A 23,680-nucleotide genomic window follows, 5' to 3' on the forward strand; every position below is an offset into this window, starting at 1 on the left:
TGTGTGTGTGTGTGTGTGTGTGTGTGTCACCTGTGCAGGGTGTGTGTGTGTGTGTGTGTGTGTGTGTGTCACCTGTGCAGGGTGTGTGTGTGTGTGTGTGTGTCACCTGTGCAGGGTGTGTGTGTATGAGTGTGTGTGTCACCTGTGCAGGGTGTGTGTGAGTGTGTGTGTGTGTGTGTGTCACCTGTGCAGGGTGTGTGTGTATGAGTGTGTGTGTCACCTGTGCAGGGTGTGTGTGTGTGTGTCACCTGTGCAGGGTGTGTGTGAGTGTGTGTGTGTGTGTGTGTGTGTCACCTGTGCAGGGTGTGTGTGTATTAGTGTGGGTGTCACCTGTGCAGGGTGTGTGTGTGTGTGTCACCTGTGCAGGGTGTGTGTGTGTGTGTGTGTGTCACCTGTGCAGGGTGTGTGTGTATGAGTGTGGGTGTCACCTGTGCAGGGTGTGTGTGTGTGTGTGTGTGTGTCACCTGTGCAGGGTGTGTGTGTGTGTGTGTGTGTGGGTGTGTGTGTGTGTGAGTGAGTGTGCGTGTGTGTGTCACTTGTGCAGGGTGTGTGTGTGTGTCACCTGTGCAGGGTGTGTGTGTGTGTCACCTGTGCAGGGTGTGTGTGTGTGTGTGTGTGTGTGTGTGTGAGTGTGTGTGTGTGTCACCTGTGCAGGGTGTGTGTGTGTGTCACCTGTGCAGTGTGTGTGTGTGTGTGTGTGTGTGTGTGTGTGTGTGTGTGTGTGAGTGAGTGTGGGTGTGTGTGTGTGTGAGTGTGTGTGTGTCACCTGTGCAGAGTGTTTGTGTGTGTGTGTGTGTCACCTGTGCAGGGTGTGTGTGTGTGTGTGTGTGTGTGTGTGTGAGTGTGTGTGTGTGTGTGAGAGTGTGAGTGTGTGTGTGAGAGAGAGAGTTTGAGAGTGTGTGTGTCACCTGTGCAGTTTCCTCCGCTGCGGTCGAGCTCGTATCCGTAGTCACACACACAGCGAAACATTCCCGGCAGGTTCTGACACGATCCGAACACACAGATGTTCTGGAAGTTACACTCGTCGATGTCTGACGGACGACACAGAGCGGACTGAGTGAGTGTGTGTGTGTGTGTGTGTTACTGTACCTCTGTGTGTGTGTGTGTGTGTTTACCCTGGCAGGCCTTGCTGTCTTCAGTCGGGGTGAAGCCCATCTCACACTCGCAGCGATATCCCCCCGGCGCGTTCAGACACTGACCGTTCTCACACAGATTCACGTTATCTGCGCACTCGTCCGTGTCTGGACAAACAACCAACAAGCCCTCAGTGACCTTCAGATGCTGGATAAACAGACTTAAGACCAGAGATCAGAGCAAAGAAGATATTAATATATGAAATTAATTAATAAATAAAGTTGTTTATAAATTAAAAGGAAATAATTCAAAGAAATTTATAAACTAATTAATAAAAAACAAATTCCCTAAAAAACATCCAGGTTACTAAACATTTAAATTATGTATTATCTAATAAAAATGTTTCTGTAATAACAATGAAGTTATAAATTATTAAAAAAATAATATAATGAATAAAATTCACGTATTAGTTATAAAGTTGATAAATATTGATATGAATTAAAAATGAAAATAAATAAATCATACAAAAATCTTAATGATAAATAAATGCATCAGTTAATTCAATTAAAATTATATAAATGTTTTTTATATATTGACTTCTATAAATGTGTGTAAATTTTTATATTAGCAAATAATTAGACAATTATTTAATAATTTATATTATTAGAAGAAATCATAAAAACTAAGCATAAAACTGATCAATGTTATTATTAAAATTGAATAAAATATATATTTATATAATTTATTATTATATTTTTGTTTATTTGTTTATTAAATGTTAACACATTAACAAATAACGAGTTCTATTAATTATAATTGAAATGTTTATTATAATATATTAATACAATAAATAATTAATTATTTTGTAATTTAACGTAAATCACAAAAAAAGTAAAAAAGGTTCATAAACATTACAATTATGTTTAATTAAATGGAAATATTTTTTTTTTTTACATTTTTTATTAAACGTAAATTACACACATAAGACAAAGAAATAAATACATAACAAATCAAGATTTCCAAACATTAAAATGAATGCATTAATTACTTAATTAAAATTAAAAGATTACTTATAGGTAAAGATAACTTTATTATTTCTTATTATTTTATTTATTATTATTAATGTAATAAAAAATAATTATTTAATAATTTAACATAAATCACACAAAACAAATAAAGGTTATTAAACATTACAATTATGTTTAATTAAATAAAAATTATTTATTTAATTTGTAATTAAACGTAAATTACACACGTAAATTACAACATAAATCAAGACTTCCAAACAATAAAATGAATGCATTAATTACTTAATTAAAATTAAAAATAGGTAAAGATAACTTTATTTTTTTCGTTATTTAATTTAGTTTAAATTAAATGTAAATTGCACAAATGTTTATCATAAATTGTTTATTGTAAATATATTAATGTAATAAATAATTAATTATTTCATAATTTAACGTAAATCTCACACACACACACACACACACACACACACAATAAAGGTTCCTAAACATTACAATTATGTTTAATTAAATATAAATTATTTATTTAATTTTTAATTACTCGTAAATTACACACGTAAATTACAACATGAATCAAGATTTCCAAACAATTAAATGAATGCATTCATTACAAAAATTAAAAGATTACTTATAGGTAAAGATAACATGTAAAAGTAAACACACAAGCAACAAATAAAATAACTTCATTAAATTAAAAAGCAAGGAAAAATTAAAAAATGCCGTTGTTTATTACCGGAGCAGGTGAATCCGTCCCCGTTGAATCCCTCTTTACAGGAGCAGCGGTACGATCCCGGCGTGTTAATGCACTCAGCGTTCGGGTTACAGTTGTGTTCTTCGGTCACACACTCGTCCACATCTGCAGCATTACACAAAAACAACCTCAAACCACAGCCAGACTTTACCACTCTGCTGGCGATCCGCGGCTCTCGTCACTCACCCGTGCATTCGATCCCGTCGCCCTCCCAGCCGTCACGGCAGCGACACTTAAAGCTCCCCGGGACGTTGACGCAGGCGGCGTGCATGTCACAGTTATGAGCCCCGATCTCACACTCATCCACGTCTGCCAACAAACAAACACTTTACACCAGCTAGCATGATCCAGAAGCGGCCTGAAGTCCTCAGGTGTGACTCTGTGGTACCTGTGCATCCCGTGGAGCCCTTCTTGACGAAGTATCCCAGCTGACAGTGACAGATGAAGGAGCCTTTTGTGTTTTCACAGTCGCCGTGCAGGCAGATATTAGGATTCAGATCGCATTCGTTGACATCTGGACGAATACGTGACAGAAAAGATTACATTAGGATGGAATGCAGACGTACTAATAAATTAAACATTACAATATCACGACTAAACATCAGAATTAAATTATACAAAGAAAGAATGCAACTAAATAAAAATGCAATAAAATAATTCTAATTAATTAAGATGACATTAAATAAGGCAGACTTATTTAACTAAAGTTATTTTATTATTTAAAATTAAGTGCAAATAATAACACACTGAAATTAAATGATGACAAATTATTGATTAGTAAATTTCATGAAAGATAAAAAGTAAATAACATCAACATATAAAATAAATAAAATGACAAAGAAACTGAATTAATAATTTATATTAAAAAATATATAAAATTAATTAGGGTTACTAATTATTTAATTAAAAGTTAATTGTTATTATTTTGTATTTATTTTGATTATTTAAAAATAAATCAAATAAATCAAGATTACTTCACATTCACATTACATTATATCAAATTAAGTAAAAATGTCTTAAATCAGAAAAAATATATAAAAAAATGAAATAATACAAACATTTTTTTTTTCATAATATGAAAAACTAATTTTATATTTCATTAAAAAAATATAAAATAAATCAGGGTTAGTAAACATTTAAATTACTTAGTTATAAATAAATAATTGTATTATTTTAAAGTAAAATAATAATAATAATAATAATAATAATTATAAAACAAATCACGGATACCATAAAAGTAGTAAAACTTTTATAATGTAAACTTTATAATTCAAAGTAAAGCATAACTATTTTTATTATTTAAATAAAAGCAAACTAAATGTAAATAAAAAAATCTACGCAATGTAAAAACATTTAATTTAAATTAAATTATTGCTTATCTTAATTATTTAAATTACACAAACAAACACAAAATAAAAAAATCATGAAATAAATCAAGGTTACTAAGAATTAAATAAAGTGAAGGTCAACCAAGTATGGTGACCCATACTCAGAATTCATGCTCTGCATTAAACCCATCCCCACACACACGGAGCAGTGGGCAGCCATTTATGCTGCGGCGCCCGGGGAGCAGTTTGGGGTTCAGTGCCATTAGGCCACGACTTCCCCTAGCAATAATGTTAAATAATTTAGTTACAGTATTTTCCGGACTATAAGTCGCACTTCTTTTCATAGTTTGGCTGGTCCTGTGACTTATAGTCAGGTGCGACTTATTTATCAAAATTTATTTGAAATGAACCAAGAGAAAACATTACCGTCTACAGCCGCGAGAGGGCGCTGCCTTCCCCTAAAAAAACATAGAGCGCCCTCTCGCGGCTTTAGACGGTAATGTTTTCTCTTGGTTCTAAATAAATGCGACTTATAGTTCAGTGCGACTTGTATATGTTTTTTTCCTCATCATGACGTATTTTTGGACTGATGCGACTTATAGTCCAAAAATACGGTAAACTATATTATTATTTATTTTCATTACTTAAATTAAAATATATCTTTTTTTATAAATTCATGAAATAAATCAAGGTTACGAACCATTAAATGAAATATAAAATTATTTAAAAGTGAATAAATAAATTATTACATATTTTTCTTAAAGGTAATAGAAACCCTAAGGTTGGTTGAGTTTCTGATGCTCACACACACGTATAAACTCACCGATGCAGGTGCGCATGTCCACGGAGGCCATGAAGCCATCATAGCAGAGGCAGCGATATTCTCCGGGGATGTTCGTACACTGACCGCCATCACAGATGTCCGGCGTGTCTTCACACTCATCGATGTCTACGGGAAGAGACGAGGGTCAGTCTGTGAGTGTGTGTGTGTGTGTTTGTGTGTGTGTGTGTGTATGTGTGTGTGTGTATGTTACCGGCGCAGGTCCTGAGGTCAGGCATGAGTGCATAACCTTCGCTGCAGCTGCATTCGTAACTGCCCTCAGAGTTTGTACAGTGAGTATCGCAGCCGCCGTTCATGATGGTGCACTCGTCGATATCTGAAGACAATGAGAACATGCACATTTACCTTTATGTTTTGGATGGAGTGTTTTTCTGAGAGTGAATTGCTTCGTGCATGTTGATGTTGCTGGAGGTTCGCTCACCCACACAGCCCTGTCTGTCGGGTGTCACCTGGTATCCCATGTCACAGGAGCACTGATAGGTGCCCACCATGTTCACACACTGACCGTTCCTGCACAGGTTATCACTGAGCTGACACTCGTTCACATCTGGGGGGAACAAATAAGCAAACAAACAAACAGAAATTAATTGAAATGTGTGTAATTGTAAAATATAGAAACTTTTATTATATTCAAATCATACTAATAAAAATGATTCAGTAATACTGTTACGTATAATGTATTCTCAGATATTATTTTTGTAATAAGATTATAAATAAAATAATTATTTAAATAAATATTAAATTATATAAATAAGAAAATTCTTGATAAAATGTAAAGTTTAGAATTATTTACATTTTCATTTAAATATTATTTAAAAAGGTATTCTTTTATTATACTGTAGAACTAAAGTAAATACTTCTATTTATTATGTATGATATTTATGTATATATTTATGTGTTTAATAACCATAACATTTTAAAGCATTGAAAATAAAATAAAATACTAAATAACACTTTAGTAAACAAAGCGACTTTAAACTTACAGAAAATAAAACTAGTTAATAAAATGTAGTTAATAAAACTTACAGAAATTTTTTTATCTAGTTTTAAATCCTGTCACAGTACTAAGTGAGTTCTTTATAGCGTTTTGAATGATACTATGCAAATTACCGGGCAGTCTATGGCTTTGGTTCAGTTAGACCTCAGTTCTGCCTTTGATTTAGTTGATCATAATACACTTATATCACGTCTTGAAACATGTGTTAGCCTTCGGGGCACTGTGTTGCAGTGGTTTCGTTCATATCTCACCAATAGGAGGTATGTTGTTAATATTGGAAACCAATCTTCATCTGAAATATATTTAAAGTCTGGTGTCCCTCAGGGCTCGGTTTTTGGTCCGGTTCTGTTTTCTGTTTATATGCTTCCTCTAGGATCAATTTTTAAAAAGCAAGGTGTATGCCATACGCCGACGACACAGAAATCTATATATCTTTCAAGCGTGATAACAAACAGACTTTAAAGACTATTTTGGATTGTAATTTCCTAAGCCTCAATGAAGGTAAAACAGATGACCACTGTGTACATGATTTTGAATCTGAACTTTGGTTTGATAATTGTGACGAGTGGGGCGGGGCCGAGGGACATGGGAGCGAGGCCGGGGGAGTGATTGGAGATGAACTACACCTGTTCGACCCACCGGTCTCGAGGCCCATGGAGGAGATGGAAGGATATAAAACTGGAGCGACGACAGTGAAGGACGAGAGAGGACCAGGCCTGGGCTTTTAGTTGTGTTTTGGTTTTTATTTTATGCGCACCAGTCGTCCGCGAGGGGCTGGTGCGCTGTTTTGTGTTTACTTTGTTATTAAAATGTTTTTGATTGTCCGCCGGTTCCCGCCTCCTTCTTCCGGATGAATATGAAGGTTTTATCGTTACAGTGGTGCCGAAGCCCGGGAGAAGGAGGGACGCGCTGCTGAAGATCCCTCGCCGCTGTGGTGAATCCGCGGTGCCATCGAGCTGGCGAGGAGTGTGCCGCCATGGACGCTCGAGGCGGTGGACTGGAGCGAGTTGCCGGGGACGGGCGAGCTCGCTACCGGCCGCCCACGATGTGGAGAGACGGCTGCCGTCCGTGAGGGAGCGGAGGAGTCGGCGCCGTTCGCCAGGTGGCCGGAGCCTGCTGCCTCCGCCGGAACGGGGAGGAGCAGGGAACGGGGGACTCCTGCCGGCTGCCCAAAACCGGAGGAGCCGTCGCCGTCCACCGGGCGGCGGAGGAGTGTCGTGCCGTCCGCCGAGGGCCGTCCAGTGCCACCGCCAGGCACCGCGGAGGAGATCACCCAGCTGGTGGAGGGCCGAGCAGCGGTGCGTCTGGGAACCGGAATTTTTTTTTTTTTTTTTCCTCTCTCCCCTCTCTCGTCTCTGTCGCTCCTCCTTCCATCTCCTTTTCTCTCGCCTCGCCTGTCCTACCCCCAGGTTCCCACAGGTCCCCGGGAGTGGCCCCCCCGGAGGGAGGGGGGGGGGGGAGTAGAGCGCAGTCTCGGGACTACCCCCCGGCCTGCGAGGGGCGATGGGGTATGTGACGAGTGGGGCGGGGCCGAGGGACATGGGAGCGAGGCCGGGGGAGTGATTGGAGATGAACTACACCTGTTCGTCCCACCGGTCTCGAGGCCCATGGAGGAGATGGAAGGATATAAAACTGGAGCGACGACAGTGAAGGACGAGAGAGGACCAGGCCTGGGCTTTTAGTTGTGTTTTGGTTTTTATTTTATGCGCACCAGTCGTCCGTGAGGGGCTGGTGCGCTGTTTTGTGTTTATTTTGTTATTAAAATGTTTTTGATTGTCCGCCGGTTCCCGCCTCCTTCTTCCGGATGAATATGAAGGTTGATATCGTTACAATAATAATCTTAAATTTGATAAGCAGATAAGATATTAGATAAAATATTAACTGGTTAGGTTTATTATTAATTATTATTATTACATTATTTTAATAAATTAAATAAATAAATTAAAACAATTATATAAATAAGTGTTTTATATGAAAAAACCGAATGTATACACATTTCAGTATAGGTTTGGAGTGTGGCTCTCCTGTACCTTCACAGGCAGAAGCTTCTGGATTCAACTGGTGTCCCGGAGGACAGTCGCACTCATAACTGCCCTCTGTGTTCAGACATGTGCCGCCGCGGCACAGCAGGTGGTCCCGCTCGCATTCGTCGATGTCTGCGGGACAGAGAGAGACAGAGATGGAGACGCTGTGACACATGCAGGCTTTCAGAATCTGCAGAAAACAGCCAGGGTTCGAGCCTCACCCATGCAGTTCTTCATCATCATGAAGCCGCTCTCGTAGCCTTCGAAACACTCGCACTCGAAGCTGCCGGGTGTGTTGACGCAGACACCGTGTCCGCACAGGTCCGGAGAGATGGTGCACTCATCAATATCTGTGGGAACAACGGGAACAGCATGAGTGTTGTTTTCAAACGTGTGTTGTGTTTGATTTAGATGTGGTGACAGGTGAGATGTTGACCTGTGCAGTTCCTCTCTTCCATGGTGAGGGCGAAACCGCTGTCACAGCGGCATCTGAAGCTCCCGATGGTGTTTCGGCACGTCCCGTGAGTGCACAGGCCTTTGAAGACCTTACATTCGTTCACATCTACAGAGAAAAACAGGCTCATAACTTCATTATTCAACACAGAGAAAAAGCCCTAAAGGAAATACCAATAATCTTAATTTCTGTGTATTTGAGAGTTTTTGTAACCTAGTCAAACCCTGGGGAAAAAAATGCAGAAAAATGTATGGAAAAAACTAACAACAAACAAATTTTAATTAATAAAAATGAACAAAAAAGTCTATTTGTATATGAATTAATTAATTTTACTTAAATTCGCAAAAAAAAAGAAAAAAAAAAGATTAATGTCAAAATTTCAGGTAATAAATAATTAGAATTAAATACATTTGGTCAATTTGTACATTTTAAATAAATTTTTATTTAATTTATTAAAAAGATTACAGTGAAAGTTTCATATAATAAATAGTTACATTTATAATAATTTTATTAATATTTAAATAATAACTATAATATATATATATATATATATAGTCAATTTGTATATAATTTACAATAATTACATTTATTTGTAATTTATTTTATAAAAACATTAATGTGAAAATTTGTTGATAACAAAAAATTTATTTATTTTAATAATAATAATAATAATAATAATATTTTTTAAAATATATTTTGTCCGTTTGTACAGTTTATCATTTATATTAATTTAAAAAAATTATATAATATAAATTGTCAATGTTTTATTTAACAAATACTTATATTTACTTTTATGTAATTATAATTATTTGAATTATAACATATTAAAATTTTATATAATATAACATTACTATTAAATATTATACATTCATCAGGTTTTTGTGTGAATTTTTCTTGTCAGCCAATATCGGTATCAGATATTAGTGTTTTCTAGTGTTATCGGTTTGATTAAGCTGATGTTGGAAGCTAATTATATCAGCAAACTTCTGTTTCTAATAATGTTTTCAATTGCTGTAAACACTATGGATGTATAATATCTGTCAATATCTGCCAAAACAAAATCTTTATCGGTATCATATCGGTCACAATTTTCTATATCCGCTCATCCCAATGAATAAATGACAAACAGCTCGGCGCTCCACCTTTGTAGAAGGGTCGTCCTGTCAGGATGTCTCCTCGGTTGGCAATTCCAGGTCCCCGCGGGCAGATAGTTTTGAATTCGGGCGTGTTTGGTTTGGGACAGGCCTCACAGTCCACACCCCATGCCGCTCCCACAGTACAGCAGCACATATCCACACGATACCGGCCCGGTAATGGCTCCACACACTCATCCTCCTCCCATTTCATATAACACTGCTCACTTCGGATATCTACAGGACACACAAACCACTTTAATTTACCACTGTTTGGTTTGCACGTATTGTTAGTTACAAAAAATAGGTTTGTTTTGGGTCAGTTGTCAATTTGAGTCATAAATCAAGTTGATAGTTTCTGTTTTTGGTTTAAAAACATATACATATTGATGTATTATGCTGTCTGCAACCAATAAATTAACTAAAGCAATAAATAATTTTAGAAGTGGAAAGTTAATGAATATTTTTTCATACCAACACATGTTCGTCCGGCTCCGTCCAGCGTAAGTCCCTCTGGACACTCGCATTGGAACGAGCCTTGCGTGTTCACACAGCGTCCGTTTGTGCACACGCCGGGAAACACCGCACACTCGTTAATATCTAAAGACGGAGCAGAAACAGAATACATCATCATGAAATGCACTAAATAATGTGGAAAGTAAATCCAACAAAGAATTGTGGGTAGCACGTACCTTCACACACAAGTCCCTTCATGCGCGCAAAACCTTTTGAACAGGCTGTATCTGTAGAAAATACAGGTTGAAAACTTGTGAGATACTGTTTACTTTATGTTTCTAAGATTGCGTCTTTAAAGCAAATATTGGTTCAATGGTTAATTTAGCTAGAAAAAAAACTATTCATTAATAAATTAAATTTTGACTGAATTTAATTAAATTTGGTTTTACAATTTATTTATTTTTCTCATTAATATTTTTGATAAATAAAAACAACTAAAATGTATAACTTTGTAAATATAAATTAAGTTCTTAGATATATCATTTTTTACCTAGAAGTTTCACATTTATCTTTTTTATTCAATAAAATTCTTTATTAAAACACATACAAATTAACAAAATCAATAAAATATAAATTATAATGATTTTTTTTAATTAATTTCAAATTTATTATTTCTAACAAATTATATATATATATATATATATACAATATTTATTTATTATTCATTTGTATTTAATCAAAATATCAATGTAAATGTTTTAAGTAACCAATAATCATTTAGCTGGAAAAACTGTTAACTGTTAACTTAATTGCATAATCATTGTGTGTGAATATATATATATATATATATATATATATATATATATATATATATATAAATATATATATATATGTACATATATATAAAATTTGAGTTTTGTATATGAACTAACCAATTTCGCAACGTTCACATGGGCTTCCCCAGGCCGCCCCCAGCGTAGAGCAGCATTCGGATTTCAGTGTGGCCCCATTTATATTCACCTCACAGCGGCCATCCTGGATGTTTAGCCAGCAGGTTCCTTTCATGCTGTCTGCATGGAGCAAATACATTAAAGAGAACCAAAAACTTGTGACAATGACAAATGGACATTGTGACATTTGGAGTGGCTCCCCTGTGGAGAGTCATTGCATTTCTGCAGATAAAAACCAACTCAGATATCTAGCGGGATAGGATCGCAGTAGGCTTTCACGCTGAAAGCACAAACGCGTGACCTATTGCCTTGATACTCCATTAATTTCAATCAAACGACATTCAGTTTCAGACAAAGAATGAAAACCGTCTAGCTAGAAATAAATAAAAGTAGCATAATGCTGTCCAGTTACCTCTAAAAACATTATAAACCTTGATATGCACAAAACTATGCTGCTGTTGCATAATACAGTCTATGAAGTAGTATTTCGCTGTGTATTTAGCAAACATTTCAAAACAATTTACATTTTTTTAAACATTTAATAGCAACAACCAATCAGAGAACTTGCTGTTGGAAACACTTTTTTAGCTCAAAACTACTTTTCAGACTTACCTACGCAGATGGTGTTGGTGGAGTCCAGTTTGCTGCCGTGGGAACATTCGCAGTTGAAAGAACCGGCTATGTTTCGGCACACGCCGTTGATACAAGGGTTGGGGTCGCATTCGTTAATGTCTGAAAAAGAGGAGGACAGGTTAGAACGAAAGATTCAAAATACACAGTGTTTGTGAAATTTACGAAAAATAATCATAAGGAAACCTTCGCAAGTCTCAGAGTCAGGTTTGAAAGAGAATCCTTTGGGGCAAGAGCAAGTATAACTTCCGGGTGTGTTTCTACACATGCCATTGTCGCACAACAACCGATTCACCAAACATTCATTGATGTCTGAAATATACGCAAAAAATTTACAAAATTAATCAATCGTAATTACTATTCATATGTTTCAGAGCAAGTAATCTTTTTTTATATAAAACAAAGTAAGATACGTTTTTCTACATAATAAAAAAGTTAGATAATAAAAATTTCAACGCAACTTACCCACGCAATTCTTGCCGCTAGCATCGGACTCGTAGCCGATGTTACAGATGCAACGGTAACTCCCGCGCAAGTTCTCGCAGATCCCATTCTGGCAGATGTCTGGATCCAAAGCGCATTCGTTGATGTCTACAAAGAAACCGAAAACAGTCTTTAGCATTTAGCATTCACAAACACGATTAGCGCATTTCTGAAAACAGATTTACCTCGTCCGTCTGCGGTGATTCCAGGTCCGCTGCTGCACACCGCCTGAAACTCAGCTGGGAACAAAAAAACAACGTTAGCCACTAGCTGTCACACAATTCAAAGCTAATGTATGTTGCGTTGACATTAAAGTATTGTTTGTGACTGGAAGGTGTATCGTTATAGTTTACCGGAGTTGAATGCAGGGCAGGGTAGGCAGGGTTCTCCGAAGCCGTGTTCTGGATTGGCGCAGCAGCATTCCGACTTAGTCACCGCCCCAGGGAATGGACGCGAACATGTGCCCATCTTTATTGTGCCGTAGCAGGTGGTGCGCATGTGGGTGTCCACACAAACGCGGCCATCCACGTCGATGGCCAGTCCTGGCGGGCACTCACACCGAAATGATCCTTCTGTGTTCATGCAGCGACCGTTCATACAGATGCCCGAGGTCTGGCATTCGTCAATGTCTGTCAGAACAAAATGAAGGCGCAAGCCATTATTAAAACCTTTTAAGAAATGTATGCATTTAGCAGACGCTAAAGTAACTGACATTGCATTCAGGCTAACAATTTCTCCTAACATGATTTCCCTGGGATTCGAACCCCCAACCTTGCATTAGTTAACGCAATGCTCTACCACTTGAGCTACAGGAACACAACAAATGTGTTAATTGTTATGGAACAACAAGTCAATAATGACCAATGACGTCAATGATGGTCACAAGAGACGACAACTTTTGACATGATGTCATTGACATGAAAGATTTACGTCAAAAGTGAACCAGTGCTATACAAATATACAAAAATGCAAACAAGATTGAAAAATTACAATGAAGGAATGATTTTCTGAGAATAACAACTTAAATTTTTGTCATTAAGATCATTAAAGACATCAGATGTGAGAACCAAAGACATCTCAAGACGTGTGGTGTCAGATTCGATGTCAAACTTGAAAAATTGACAAAAGACTTGGAATATAGTGTATACACTAGTAAAATGTCACAGGTCTGGTGTTCATAGATGCCTGTCAGAGTTTAACAAAGAAGAAAATAGACGGTCACAAGTTGCGACAACCAAAGACATTTGACGTCACTGTCATGAAAACTACTATAATGTTTTGAGGCAGCAGGATTGAGATCAATGATGTCAAATGTCATTGGTTTTGGTTCCTGCAATTTTAGCCACTGACGTTTCAAAATGTAAAAAAAACCTATTAAAAGACGTAACAACCAAAGACGTTTTTCCTCACTGATATGAAAACTAGCTTGATATGTCTTGTCAATGGCATCAAATGTAGTTGGTTTTTGTGTCTTGTGACATTGAACATGCGCCAATGACAAAATACGCAAATACAAATGAGTTTGAAGAGTCTTCCGAGAATATCGGCTTAAATTTTTGACATTTTTGATTCGGACAGAATCCATTGACTTGAATGGTCACCAATGCAAGAAAGATATCTCAAGATGTGCTGAACTTGAAAAATGAACTTTTTGTGGTGCTTTCACTCTGTTGGATTTTTTGTCATTAACCAGAGAAGAGGATGAGTATACTGTTTTTTGAGTTTAATAATCTTTGAAAGCGAATCTAAGACATGCTCACCAGTGCAGTAGCGTCCACTGGGCGCCAAAGCAAATCCAGGTTTGCAGATACACTTGAAGCTGCCATCTTCGTTTATGCACATGCCGTTGAGGCACATGTTGGTGATGGCACATTCATCATGATCTACAAGACAAGAAAACACTCTCAATGTTTCTGAAAATACAATAAAAATATATAGTGGATATTCAGTTGTATTTAACAAAATTAATAATTAAAAATGTTTTTGTCCGTCTGTCACCCTCCACCCACCCCAAACTCCTAGAAGAGATTTATAAAGCATTTAAAACAATTGTTTAAAATTTTAATGCAAGTTTTATAGTGTACAACCAAATAATCAGCAATCAAACTGATGAAGCATCAAAGCGTAAAAACATTAAAAAATACATATAATATGCAGTTCAGAGTTTGCAATCGCAGTTTAAGCGCTTACCAACACAGTTCTTCCCATCAGGACTGATTTCAAAGCCAGCATTACAGATGCACTGGAAACTTCCATCTGTATTCACGCAGCGTCCGTTACGGCACATAACGCCGTTCACGATACACTCGTCAATGTCTGAAGCAACGGGAACAGATTAGTCACAGGTGTCCACCAGAGGACTTGACTGAGGGCTGACTTTTACCATGGCATTCATTGTAAATGGATTATTAACAATGAACTGTGCCATTTGAATGCTATGTGTACAGGATACTGAGCACAGTCACATTATTTGGAAGTTTTGCTTCTTTTAAGTGTGTCATGCAAAATTACTTGAAATGCAAAATAAGCTGAAATGAAATAAAATAACCTTAAATTAGAAATGTTGACTTGGCAAAAAAAAAAAAAAAAAAAAAAAAATATATATATATATATATATATATATATATACATGTTGACTTGGAAATATAAATATATTTAGTTGAAGTTAAGGTTGAAGTATAGATTGAATAAGTTCAAACTGAAATAATTAAAATTACTAAAATAAAAATGAATTAAAAGTTATATATAAATACTTAAAAAGTATATAAATAATACATATAAAAATATATGCACAAAAACAGTCTTAAGTCGCTGGGGTATATTTTTAGCACTAGCCAAAAAACATCGTATGGGTCAAAATTATCGATTTTTCTTTTATGCCAAAAATCATTAGGATATTAAGTAAAGATCATGTTCCATGAAGAATTTTTTTAAGAATTTATAAACATATCAAAACTTAATTTTTGATTAGTAATATGCATTGCTAAGAACTTAATTTGGACAACTTTAAAGATGATTTTCTCAGTATTTCGATTTTTTTGCCACCTCAGATTCCAGAATTTCAAATAGTTGTATCTCAGCCAAATATTGTCCTCCTAACAAACCAGACATCAATGGAAAGATGATTTATTCAGCTTTCAGATGATGTATAAACCCCAACTTCGAAAAATTCACACTTAAGGCAATGGTTTTGTGGTCCAGGATCACATATATATTGTTTTGTGTGTATATATATAATGTAATATAATATAATAATCTTGCTTCAATTCAAATTTTAAAGGGTTGTATGTAATTAAATACAATTTAGCTATAATTAAAATATCATGCATTTACCGTCCATTTTCTTAATTGCTTAAAAATATGACAAATTAAGTAATGATAATAAAAATAGAAATATTCTGGATATGGAGTAAATGATAAATGATGATATTTCCTACTTTAAAGCAGTTTTTTAGCCTTTAAGAATTTTGAATGTAAAAATGTTAGCATTGAACGCCCTACAATTAGAAATTAAAGAAATGCTCTAGGCATAAAATATAATAAATCATGCCACACACCAATGCAAGCCTGTTTGGTGGGAGTTCCCTGGTATCCTTCGTGACATTTACAGTGATACGATCCTTGTGTGTTGACACAGTGTCCATTCACACACGGGTTACTGATGCACTCGTCCACATCTGAGGGTAGAAAGCAAGCGTATGAGAGCCCATTAACACAATTAATCAATAATATGCATTAAAATATTGACACAATCTACTATGTTTATAACCCTGAGGCATGTGGAAGTCAAGCAAACGGCCTACAGATGGCAGCATTTCAGACCATTATGCACAGGTTTACCGATACACTCCCCGCGCACGTCCTGCCTGTATCCCATGTTGCATTCGCAGCGGTAGCTGGTCGGCGTAGGAATACAGCGGCCATTCAGGCACAGGTTGGTGAAATGCTTGCACACGTCGATCGTCGTCTCGTTCAGCTGGCCTGAGCACAAACAATAAAACACCATTGATTTCTTAGCTCCGGATTGTTAGTTGAAGGTAAAAACTGGCAACTTCCACTCACTGATCTGAATCTTCTGGCCGCCGTTTCCTCCATTGCCATTTCCACCATTGCCATTTCCGCCATTGCCATTTCCGAAGGTGTGCTCGCCGCCATAAATGTAGCCACCGCCGTTTCCGTTCTGCGAGGGACCTTTGCCGTAGCCGCCGATGTTCAGACCGCCATTGCCGTCATGGATGATGCCGCCGTTACCGGTGGCAAACGGAAGCCTCTGGATGCACAGTCGCCTGTATTCATCTACGATTACACAATTGATGCAATATATATATATATAAAATATAATTTATATTAAATATAGTGCTGTCAAACGATTAATCTTTGTATGTGTATAATTTGTATGTGAACTCTGTATATTTATTATGTATATATATAAATACACACACATGCATGCATACATTTCCGAAAAATTTTTTTATGTTTATATATTACAAATATTGATATATAATATAAATTATATGAATATAAATATATACATGCAGATACAAGTAAATATTTTCTAAATATATACTTATGTATTTTTATATATACACATAATAAATATACAAAGTTCACACATATATTATGTAAACAAAAACTTTATTTTGGAAGCGATTATTCGTTTGACAGAACTAATTATATATATATATATATATATATATATATATATATATATATATATATATATATATATATATATATATATATATATATATATATAAAGAATATATTTTATTCAAAGAACTGGTTTGCACCTGTTTAATGCATGAAATTAATGTCTTATAAACATATATATTTGAATACTATACATTTTAATACTGTTTATATATTGTTTTATATTTATATTATTAAAATATATTTTAATACTATTCAGTGTATATATCACTTTTTTATACTGTTTCACACACACACGTATATGCTCATGCATTAAAGGTGCCATGTGCAAGAATTGAGCTAAAAATATTCAAAAAATGACCTACACGCATCAAAAGTATAAGAAGAAATAAGGGCGATAATGTCATTAAAAAAATGTAAAGTTGGACTTCCGGAATGGCGCCGACACGTGCAGCAGCCTAATGTAAGTGCTCCCAGACGGTCTGGCGTTAATCCCCCATTTTATACTTCTGATCAACCAACAAATTTAACTAATTAACATGGAGGGGGACAAAGCAAAAAAGGCTAGACTTAAATCACAACCAAAACCTGAAAAGGCGGAAAAAACAGTGGAAGAGATAGCTGACGGTCCCGCTGATAACCTGTCAGCTAGTATCGCGGCGATACACGCTGACATTAAAGCCTTTCGTGTGGATATTAAAACTGAACTGGCGGCCTTTCGAGATTCTATTGCGAAAGACATGAAAGAAGAATTGTGCAATCTTAAGCAAGAAGTCAAGCAAAAAGTGAATGAGCTAGTCACGGACTTAAACGCCACAGCAGAGCGGATCGACGAGGCCGAACAGTGAGTGGCAGATTTAGAGGAAAACAATGCTGAGCTGAAAGAGGTCCTCGGTCAAAGCATCCAAATACAAGATAATCTACAGGAGAGACTGTTAGATCTTGAAACACGCTCGCGCAGAAATAACATCCGTATTTTCGGAATACCGGAAGGATGCGAAGGGAATAATGTCCAAGAATTTGTCGAATCTATCATTAAAACGGAGCTAGCACTTGGCGACCTGGACCTCAAAATCCAACGATGTCACAGAGCACTCGGATCCAAGCCCCCCACGGATGCGTATCCGAGATCGGTGGTGGTATTCTTCCTGGAATATAAGACAAAGGATTTGGTTCTTCGGTCTGCGTGGAAGAAGAAAGAGGTGAATTGCAATGAGAAAAGAATTTTCTTTGACCACGATTATCCACCGGAGATCCAACAGAAAAGAAGGGCATTCGCACCGATCAGGAAAATTCTTAAAGGGAAAGGAATCAAGTTTCAAACGCCACCACCTGCAAAGCTGAAAGTCTTTCTGGAGAACGGCCCGGTTACATACAATACGACGATGGATGCAATGAAAGACTTAAAAGAAAAGGGCCTGATAAATACTGAAGAGGCTGCTGGAATGGGCCCTCCTGAAAAAACTAAGCAGAGATCGTGGGAAAAAGTGGACGCGACATCAAAGAAAAATAAAGAAACGCATCGAGCAAAGATCCAGGAGAAACTGCGCGGGTTTCAGAGAGATAACTCAAGCTCTATCTGAATGATTGGATTTAATTTGTTAAGATTGCGCAAGACTCAGAATACTGGATGAATAATGGACATATAACGTTAGGTCGACAAGAAGACTATAATTTCCTAGAATAAAACAGTTTATAGGCCTATAAGGGAAGAAAACAAGGACTTAATTTATAAACCTAGCCGAAAATACAAGAATATAAGACCAGTCATTATGGGTGCTGAAAAGATAACACATTTTGTGCAATTTGCACAACAGAGAGGGGCCCTTTAGAGAAAGAAGGCCTACCCCTCACATGTGGAAGTTAAGAAAAACTTCAAGTTTGGAGGTCAGTTCTTTTTTGTTCTTTGTGTGGTTCAATATGTTCACTGTTTTGAATTGTATGTTTTGGTCACCTCAATTCCTACAACTTTTTTTGCTTAGATTACATGCTGAGACAGGAATATAAGGTAGTTACCTTGAATGTTAATGGGTTACTAAGTCCAATTAAAAGAAATAAACTTATTACTAAAATGAAAAGAGAAAATCAACAAATAATCTTTTGGCAGGAGACCCATCTTTCTGACACAGAACACAAGAAACTGGGGAAAATGGGATTTAGAGTATATTTCTCTTCATACAATAATGGCCGTAAACGAGGAGTAGCAACATTAATCTCAAACAAGGTTAATTTTCAGTTGCTTTCTGAGATTACTGATAAAGAAGGGCGATATATTGTTATAAAAGGGACTATTGACCAAAATGAAGTTACATTAGTAAATGTGTATAGACCACCTGGAGAAGACAAATTATTCCTCAAAAAAGTATTTAATATTATAGCAGTGGAGACATCTGGGACACTTATTTGCGGGGGAGATTGGAATGTGCCACTTCAACCTAAGCTTGACTCTTCTTACTCCAAGCGAATTAGTCAAGAAGCTAGACAAATGAGAAATATTATGCAAGAATTAGGTTTAATAGATGTGTGGAGAGACTTAAATCCTTTTGAAAAACATTTTACTTTTTTTTCCTCCGCTCATAGGTCCCACTCTAGAATTGATTATTTTTTTATGTTTGGCTCAGAAAGACATAGAGTCAAGGACTGCAAAATAGGGACAAGGGACATCTCAGATCATTCGGGAGTGTACCTAACGGTGCTCATGGAGAGTAGAACTAAAAACACATTCTGGCGGCTCAATGCAAACCATATAAAGGATCAGGCATGTCAAGAATATATTCAGAAAGAACTCTCCGAATATTTAACACATAATGATAATGGAGAGGTATCACCCTGTATCCTATGGGATGCCGCTAAGGCGGTTATGAGAGGAAAACTTATAATGTGGGCTTCACAAAAAAAAAAGGAAAAACAGAAATATTTAAAATATTTGAACACAAAACTTAAAGAATTAGAGACTAAACATGGTAAGAAAAGTGACCCAACTATTTTGAAAAAGATAAAAGAGGTGAAATCCGAGCTTAATAAGATTTATGATGAGCAAGAACAATTAAAACTGAAATTTTTAAGGCAGAGATTTTATGAAAATGGTCCAAAAGCAAAAAAACTTTTGGCTTGGAGAATAAAGAAACAGCAGGCAGAGAGAAACATATTTAAAATTAGAGATCCCAAGTCCAAAAAGGTATGTCATAAACTGGAAGAAATACAACAAGCTTTTAAAAGATATTATGAGGAATTATACTCTCAAAAAAGGGATATCCAGACTGGAAGCATACAGAGTTTTTTGTACAAGTTAGACTTACCATCGATTGGATCAACACAAAATAAAGTCTTAACTCAAAATATAACTATAGAGGAAATAAACAAAGCTATATCTAAACTTAAAACAAATAAAGTATCAGGAATGGACGGTTTTCCGGCAGAATGGTATAAAACATTTAGGGAACAATTGATGCCAATGATTCATGGATGTTTTAACTACACCTTACAGGAAGGTGATGCCCCTAGATCCTGGAAGGAGGCCGTAATATCTGTAATTCCAAAGGAAGGAAAAGACCGAATGGAATGTAGCTCGTATAGACCTATCTCAGTTCTAAATATTGACTACAGACTTTATGCATCCATAATAGCTAAACGATTAGAACACATTCTCCCAGACTTAATAGATACGGACCAAACAGGTTTTGTAAAACAAAGACAGACATATGATAATATATGGCGAACCTTACATGTAATTGATAAAATACGTCAGAATAAAATAAATGCCCTCATAATTAGTTTAGATGCAGAAAAGGCATTCGATTCAGTAAGTTGGGAATTCTTATATTTAGTTTTGCAACGATTTGGGTTTAAAAATGACTCAATAAAAATTATTAAATCCTTATATTCAACCCCTACAGCAAAAATTAAAATTAATGGTGAGGTCTCTGATTATTTTAATTTAGAAAGAGGATGCCGACAAGGGTGTCCATTAAGCCCCGCCCTGTTTGCTTTGTTTATTGAGCCATTGGCACAACTAATCAGAGATGACAGAGAAATTAAAGGAGTGATAGTAAAGGATATAGAACACAAGATATGTTTGTATGCTGACGATGTGTTGTTATTTCTCACATCCCCTGAGCTCAGCCTTCCCAAAGTGATGTATTCCCTTGAAAAATTTGGATCATACTCAGGATACAAACTAAATGTACATAAAACACAAACTCTCTCATGCAATTATAATCCGAGTAATAAAATACGTAATGAATACACATTTAAATGGAATACATCCTCTATTAGATATCTTGGAGTTCAAATTCCGGCTGATTTATCAATTATTTATAAATTGAATTTCGACCCTATCACAGAAAACATAAAGACAGACTTGAACAGATGGAATCTCCTACCCTTAGATCTATATAATCGAATAGAGATTATAAAGATGAATATTTTGCCACGAATACTTTTTCTCTTTCAAGCCTTGCCAGTGGACATACCAAAAAAGCAATTTGATGAATGGAAAAAAATTATATCACGCTTCATTTGGAAAAGTGGGCGACCTAGAGTGAGATTTAACACTCTACAACTTCCTAGAGAACAGGGTGGAAGAGGTCTGCCATCATTAGATGATTACTATAAAGCAGCACAGATAAGACACTTGGTTTGCTGGTGTAATGATGAATACTGCGCAAAGTGGAAAGAATTTGAACAGTCACAATTTGAATTACCCCTTCAAGCGTTATTAGGAGATAGAAAGTATCAGCAGACACAATTACATAATTTGAACTGCTGGACAAAGACCCCCTTGGAAATATGGTATAAAGAATTAAAAAACCCTAAAATGGAAAGACAGGGAAGAATATTAAGATGGGTGGAGCATGACTTACAATTTAGACCAGCAAAACTGGATCTGAGATTTAAACAATGGAGTTTAAAAGGTATAACATCCTTCTGCTTAATCTCTTCTGGGAATGGAATAGAGAGCTTTCAACAACTTTCCCAGAAATACTACTTAGATAAACAAGATTTTTTCAGATATCTTCAAGTTAGAGATTACTTCAACAAGAATATAAAGAATGTGGAAGAAGATGGTCCCACAATAGTGCAAATATTTATAGATGCATATAAAAAAAAGTTGAATAAGAAAGTAGTATCAAGAATTTATTCCTGTTTAATGTCAGCAAAAAATTACTCTACAACTTATGTGAAACAAAAGTGGGAAAAGGAAGCCAATATAAGTATTACAGGAGAAGAATGGCTAACTATGTGTAAAACGCAGATGAATACAACAAGTTCAGATTCATGGAGGGAATTTGTCTGGAAAAATACCATAAGATTTTTCATAACCCCCAAAGTAAAGTATCAACAAACTGGGAATCCAAAAACTGGTGAATGCTGGAGAAAATGTGGAAATGTACTGGCAGACCATTTTCACATCTTTTGGGACTGTAACAAAATTCATACTTATTGGCAGGATTTAAATAGAGAAATGAATGCAATAATGGGGATGAATCTGGAATGTGACTTTAAAACTATGTACCTGGGCATCATCCCTTTAGATATGACAAAAGAGGATACTTATCTTTCTAATATACTACTAGCAGCCAGTAAGAAAGCCATTACAAGGAAATGGCTCAAAGAAGATCCCCCATCAATGTTTGAATGGCAAGAGATTGTAACGGAGGTGTACAATATGGAATCTCTGACTTTTTCGTTAAGAAAACAAACTGAAAGTATGGTATCACATTGGCAGAAATGGTTGAAAAGAGATGAAAATCATTTTTGACTTCTAACTAATGGATAGAGTTGGCAGTTTAACCCTTAACAAAACAGTATTGCAGAATTTGAGTGAATCATGTGATCTGGAATATAATATAAGTTCTCTCCTTGGTGACCAGTGTATGTCCATGTATGTGTATATGTGCTCAGAATATACTTTTTGTTTGTACTAGTGTACGCAAAAGTATGTAAGGATGGAGATGTGCACTTGTATTATAAATGTTTGTTGATGTTGTTTTATCTGTTTGAAAAAAAAAAGTAGAAAAATAAAGTAAAAAAAAAAAACTTAAAAAAAAAAAAAAAAAAAATGTAAAGTTATAGTGCTGCAGAGATATCAACCTTAATTAGCAGTAGCATTACTAGCCCCGGCCCGACAGGTGTCGTAATACCAGTTTCGGCCATGGGAGGCGGTATGCGGGCAACATAACCACCAGCCAACCTGCAATACACGAATAACTCGCACGGCTTGTGGGCGTAATCTAACCTGATGTCAATCAAGCGGAAGGATGGTTGAAGCCCTTGGCAAGAGACCACCACCCGCTACAGGGAAACAACCGCGCTCGGAAACACAAATCAAATCCGATAAGAAAAGGAGCCGAACCAGAGTAAACATCGGCACTGCTTTCAATCGCTGGAGACAACTGATGGACCTGAAAGAAATGAGGTTCGACACCGAACTTGCAACATTTCTTTTGGATTGGTAAGTTAGATGCTGTTAGTATTTCGCTAGAAGTTTGTTTTATATGTATGTGTATTTTTTTTCGGGAAGTTATAACATAGAAATGTATCGAAGGCTGTTCTATAAACGTGCTAATGTTAGCGATGGCTAACCGTAGCTGCGTTTGATAATTAGCTAGCTATAACTTACCCATATTTTTATATCATAAGTAACCTGCTCTGTCTAGTCTGTTGGTCTCCGTGTCCTCTTTGCTTCATGGTTTTTCTGTACGTGAGAAAATTGATGTGTGGCGTGAAAGCGTGTGAAAAGAGTCAATTGCGTGTGTCTCACGTTGAATGCTTGAGAGTTGGCAGCTCTGGTTACGTTGGTTGGCGCTAGCTTGGTCAACATCAGCTGTCTGATGTTGACCAATGATGTTGACAGAATGCTGTCTGTCAAATTAATTTAATTC

General features: G+C 36.3%; 1 protein-coding gene across 1 annotated transcript in view; it reads right to left on the reverse strand.

Moving 5' to 3' along the window:
• LOC132131868 (fibrillin-2-like) overlaps positions 1 to 23,680 on the reverse strand; it is an 85,777-nt gene that overhangs the window by 31,033 nt on the left and 31,064 nt on the right. Inside the window, exons 11-36 of the mRNA XM_059543998.1 lie at positions 16,269 to 16,442; positions 16,209 to 16,235; positions 15,987 to 16,127; positions 15,704 to 15,823; positions 14,337 to 14,462; positions 13,907 to 14,029; positions 12,500 to 12,775; positions 12,332 to 12,385; positions 12,129 to 12,254; positions 11,850 to 11,975; positions 11,646 to 11,765; positions 11,016 to 11,153; positions 10,320 to 10,370; positions 10,102 to 10,227; positions 9,637 to 9,864; positions 8,477 to 8,602; positions 8,262 to 8,390; positions 8,047 to 8,172; positions 5,441 to 5,566; positions 5,213 to 5,335; positions 5,002 to 5,127; positions 3,239 to 3,364; positions 3,037 to 3,159; positions 2,833 to 2,955; positions 1,116 to 1,241; positions 909 to 1,031 (exon numbers count right to left, since the gene is read on the reverse strand). Of these exons, the coding sequence (XP_059399981.1) occupies positions 909 to 1,031; positions 1,116 to 1,241; positions 2,833 to 2,955; positions 3,037 to 3,159; positions 3,239 to 3,364; positions 5,002 to 5,127; positions 5,213 to 5,335; positions 5,441 to 5,566; positions 8,047 to 8,172; positions 8,262 to 8,390; positions 8,477 to 8,602; positions 9,637 to 9,864; positions 10,102 to 10,227; positions 10,320 to 10,370; positions 11,016 to 11,153; positions 11,646 to 11,765; positions 11,850 to 11,975; positions 12,129 to 12,254; positions 12,332 to 12,385; positions 12,500 to 12,775; positions 13,907 to 14,029; positions 14,337 to 14,462; positions 15,704 to 15,823; positions 15,987 to 16,127; positions 16,209 to 16,235; positions 16,269 to 16,442 (3,333 nt within the window). The remainder of the gene's footprint in view (positions 1 to 908; positions 1,032 to 1,115; positions 1,242 to 2,832; positions 2,956 to 3,036; positions 3,160 to 3,238; positions 3,365 to 5,001; positions 5,128 to 5,212; positions 5,336 to 5,440; positions 5,567 to 8,046; positions 8,173 to 8,261; positions 8,391 to 8,476; positions 8,603 to 9,636; positions 9,865 to 10,101; positions 10,228 to 10,319; positions 10,371 to 11,015; positions 11,154 to 11,645; positions 11,766 to 11,849; positions 11,976 to 12,128; positions 12,255 to 12,331; positions 12,386 to 12,499; positions 12,776 to 13,906; positions 14,030 to 14,336; positions 14,463 to 15,703; positions 15,824 to 15,986; positions 16,128 to 16,208; positions 16,236 to 16,268; positions 16,443 to 23,680) is intronic.

The sequence above is a fragment of the Carassius carassius genome, chromosome 48 (genome assembly GCF_963082965.1).
Source record: "Carassius carassius chromosome 48, fCarCar2.1, whole genome shotgun sequence".
In the NCBI taxonomy this organism is placed as follows: Eukaryota; Metazoa; Chordata; class Actinopteri; order Cypriniformes; family Cyprinidae; genus Carassius; species Carassius carassius.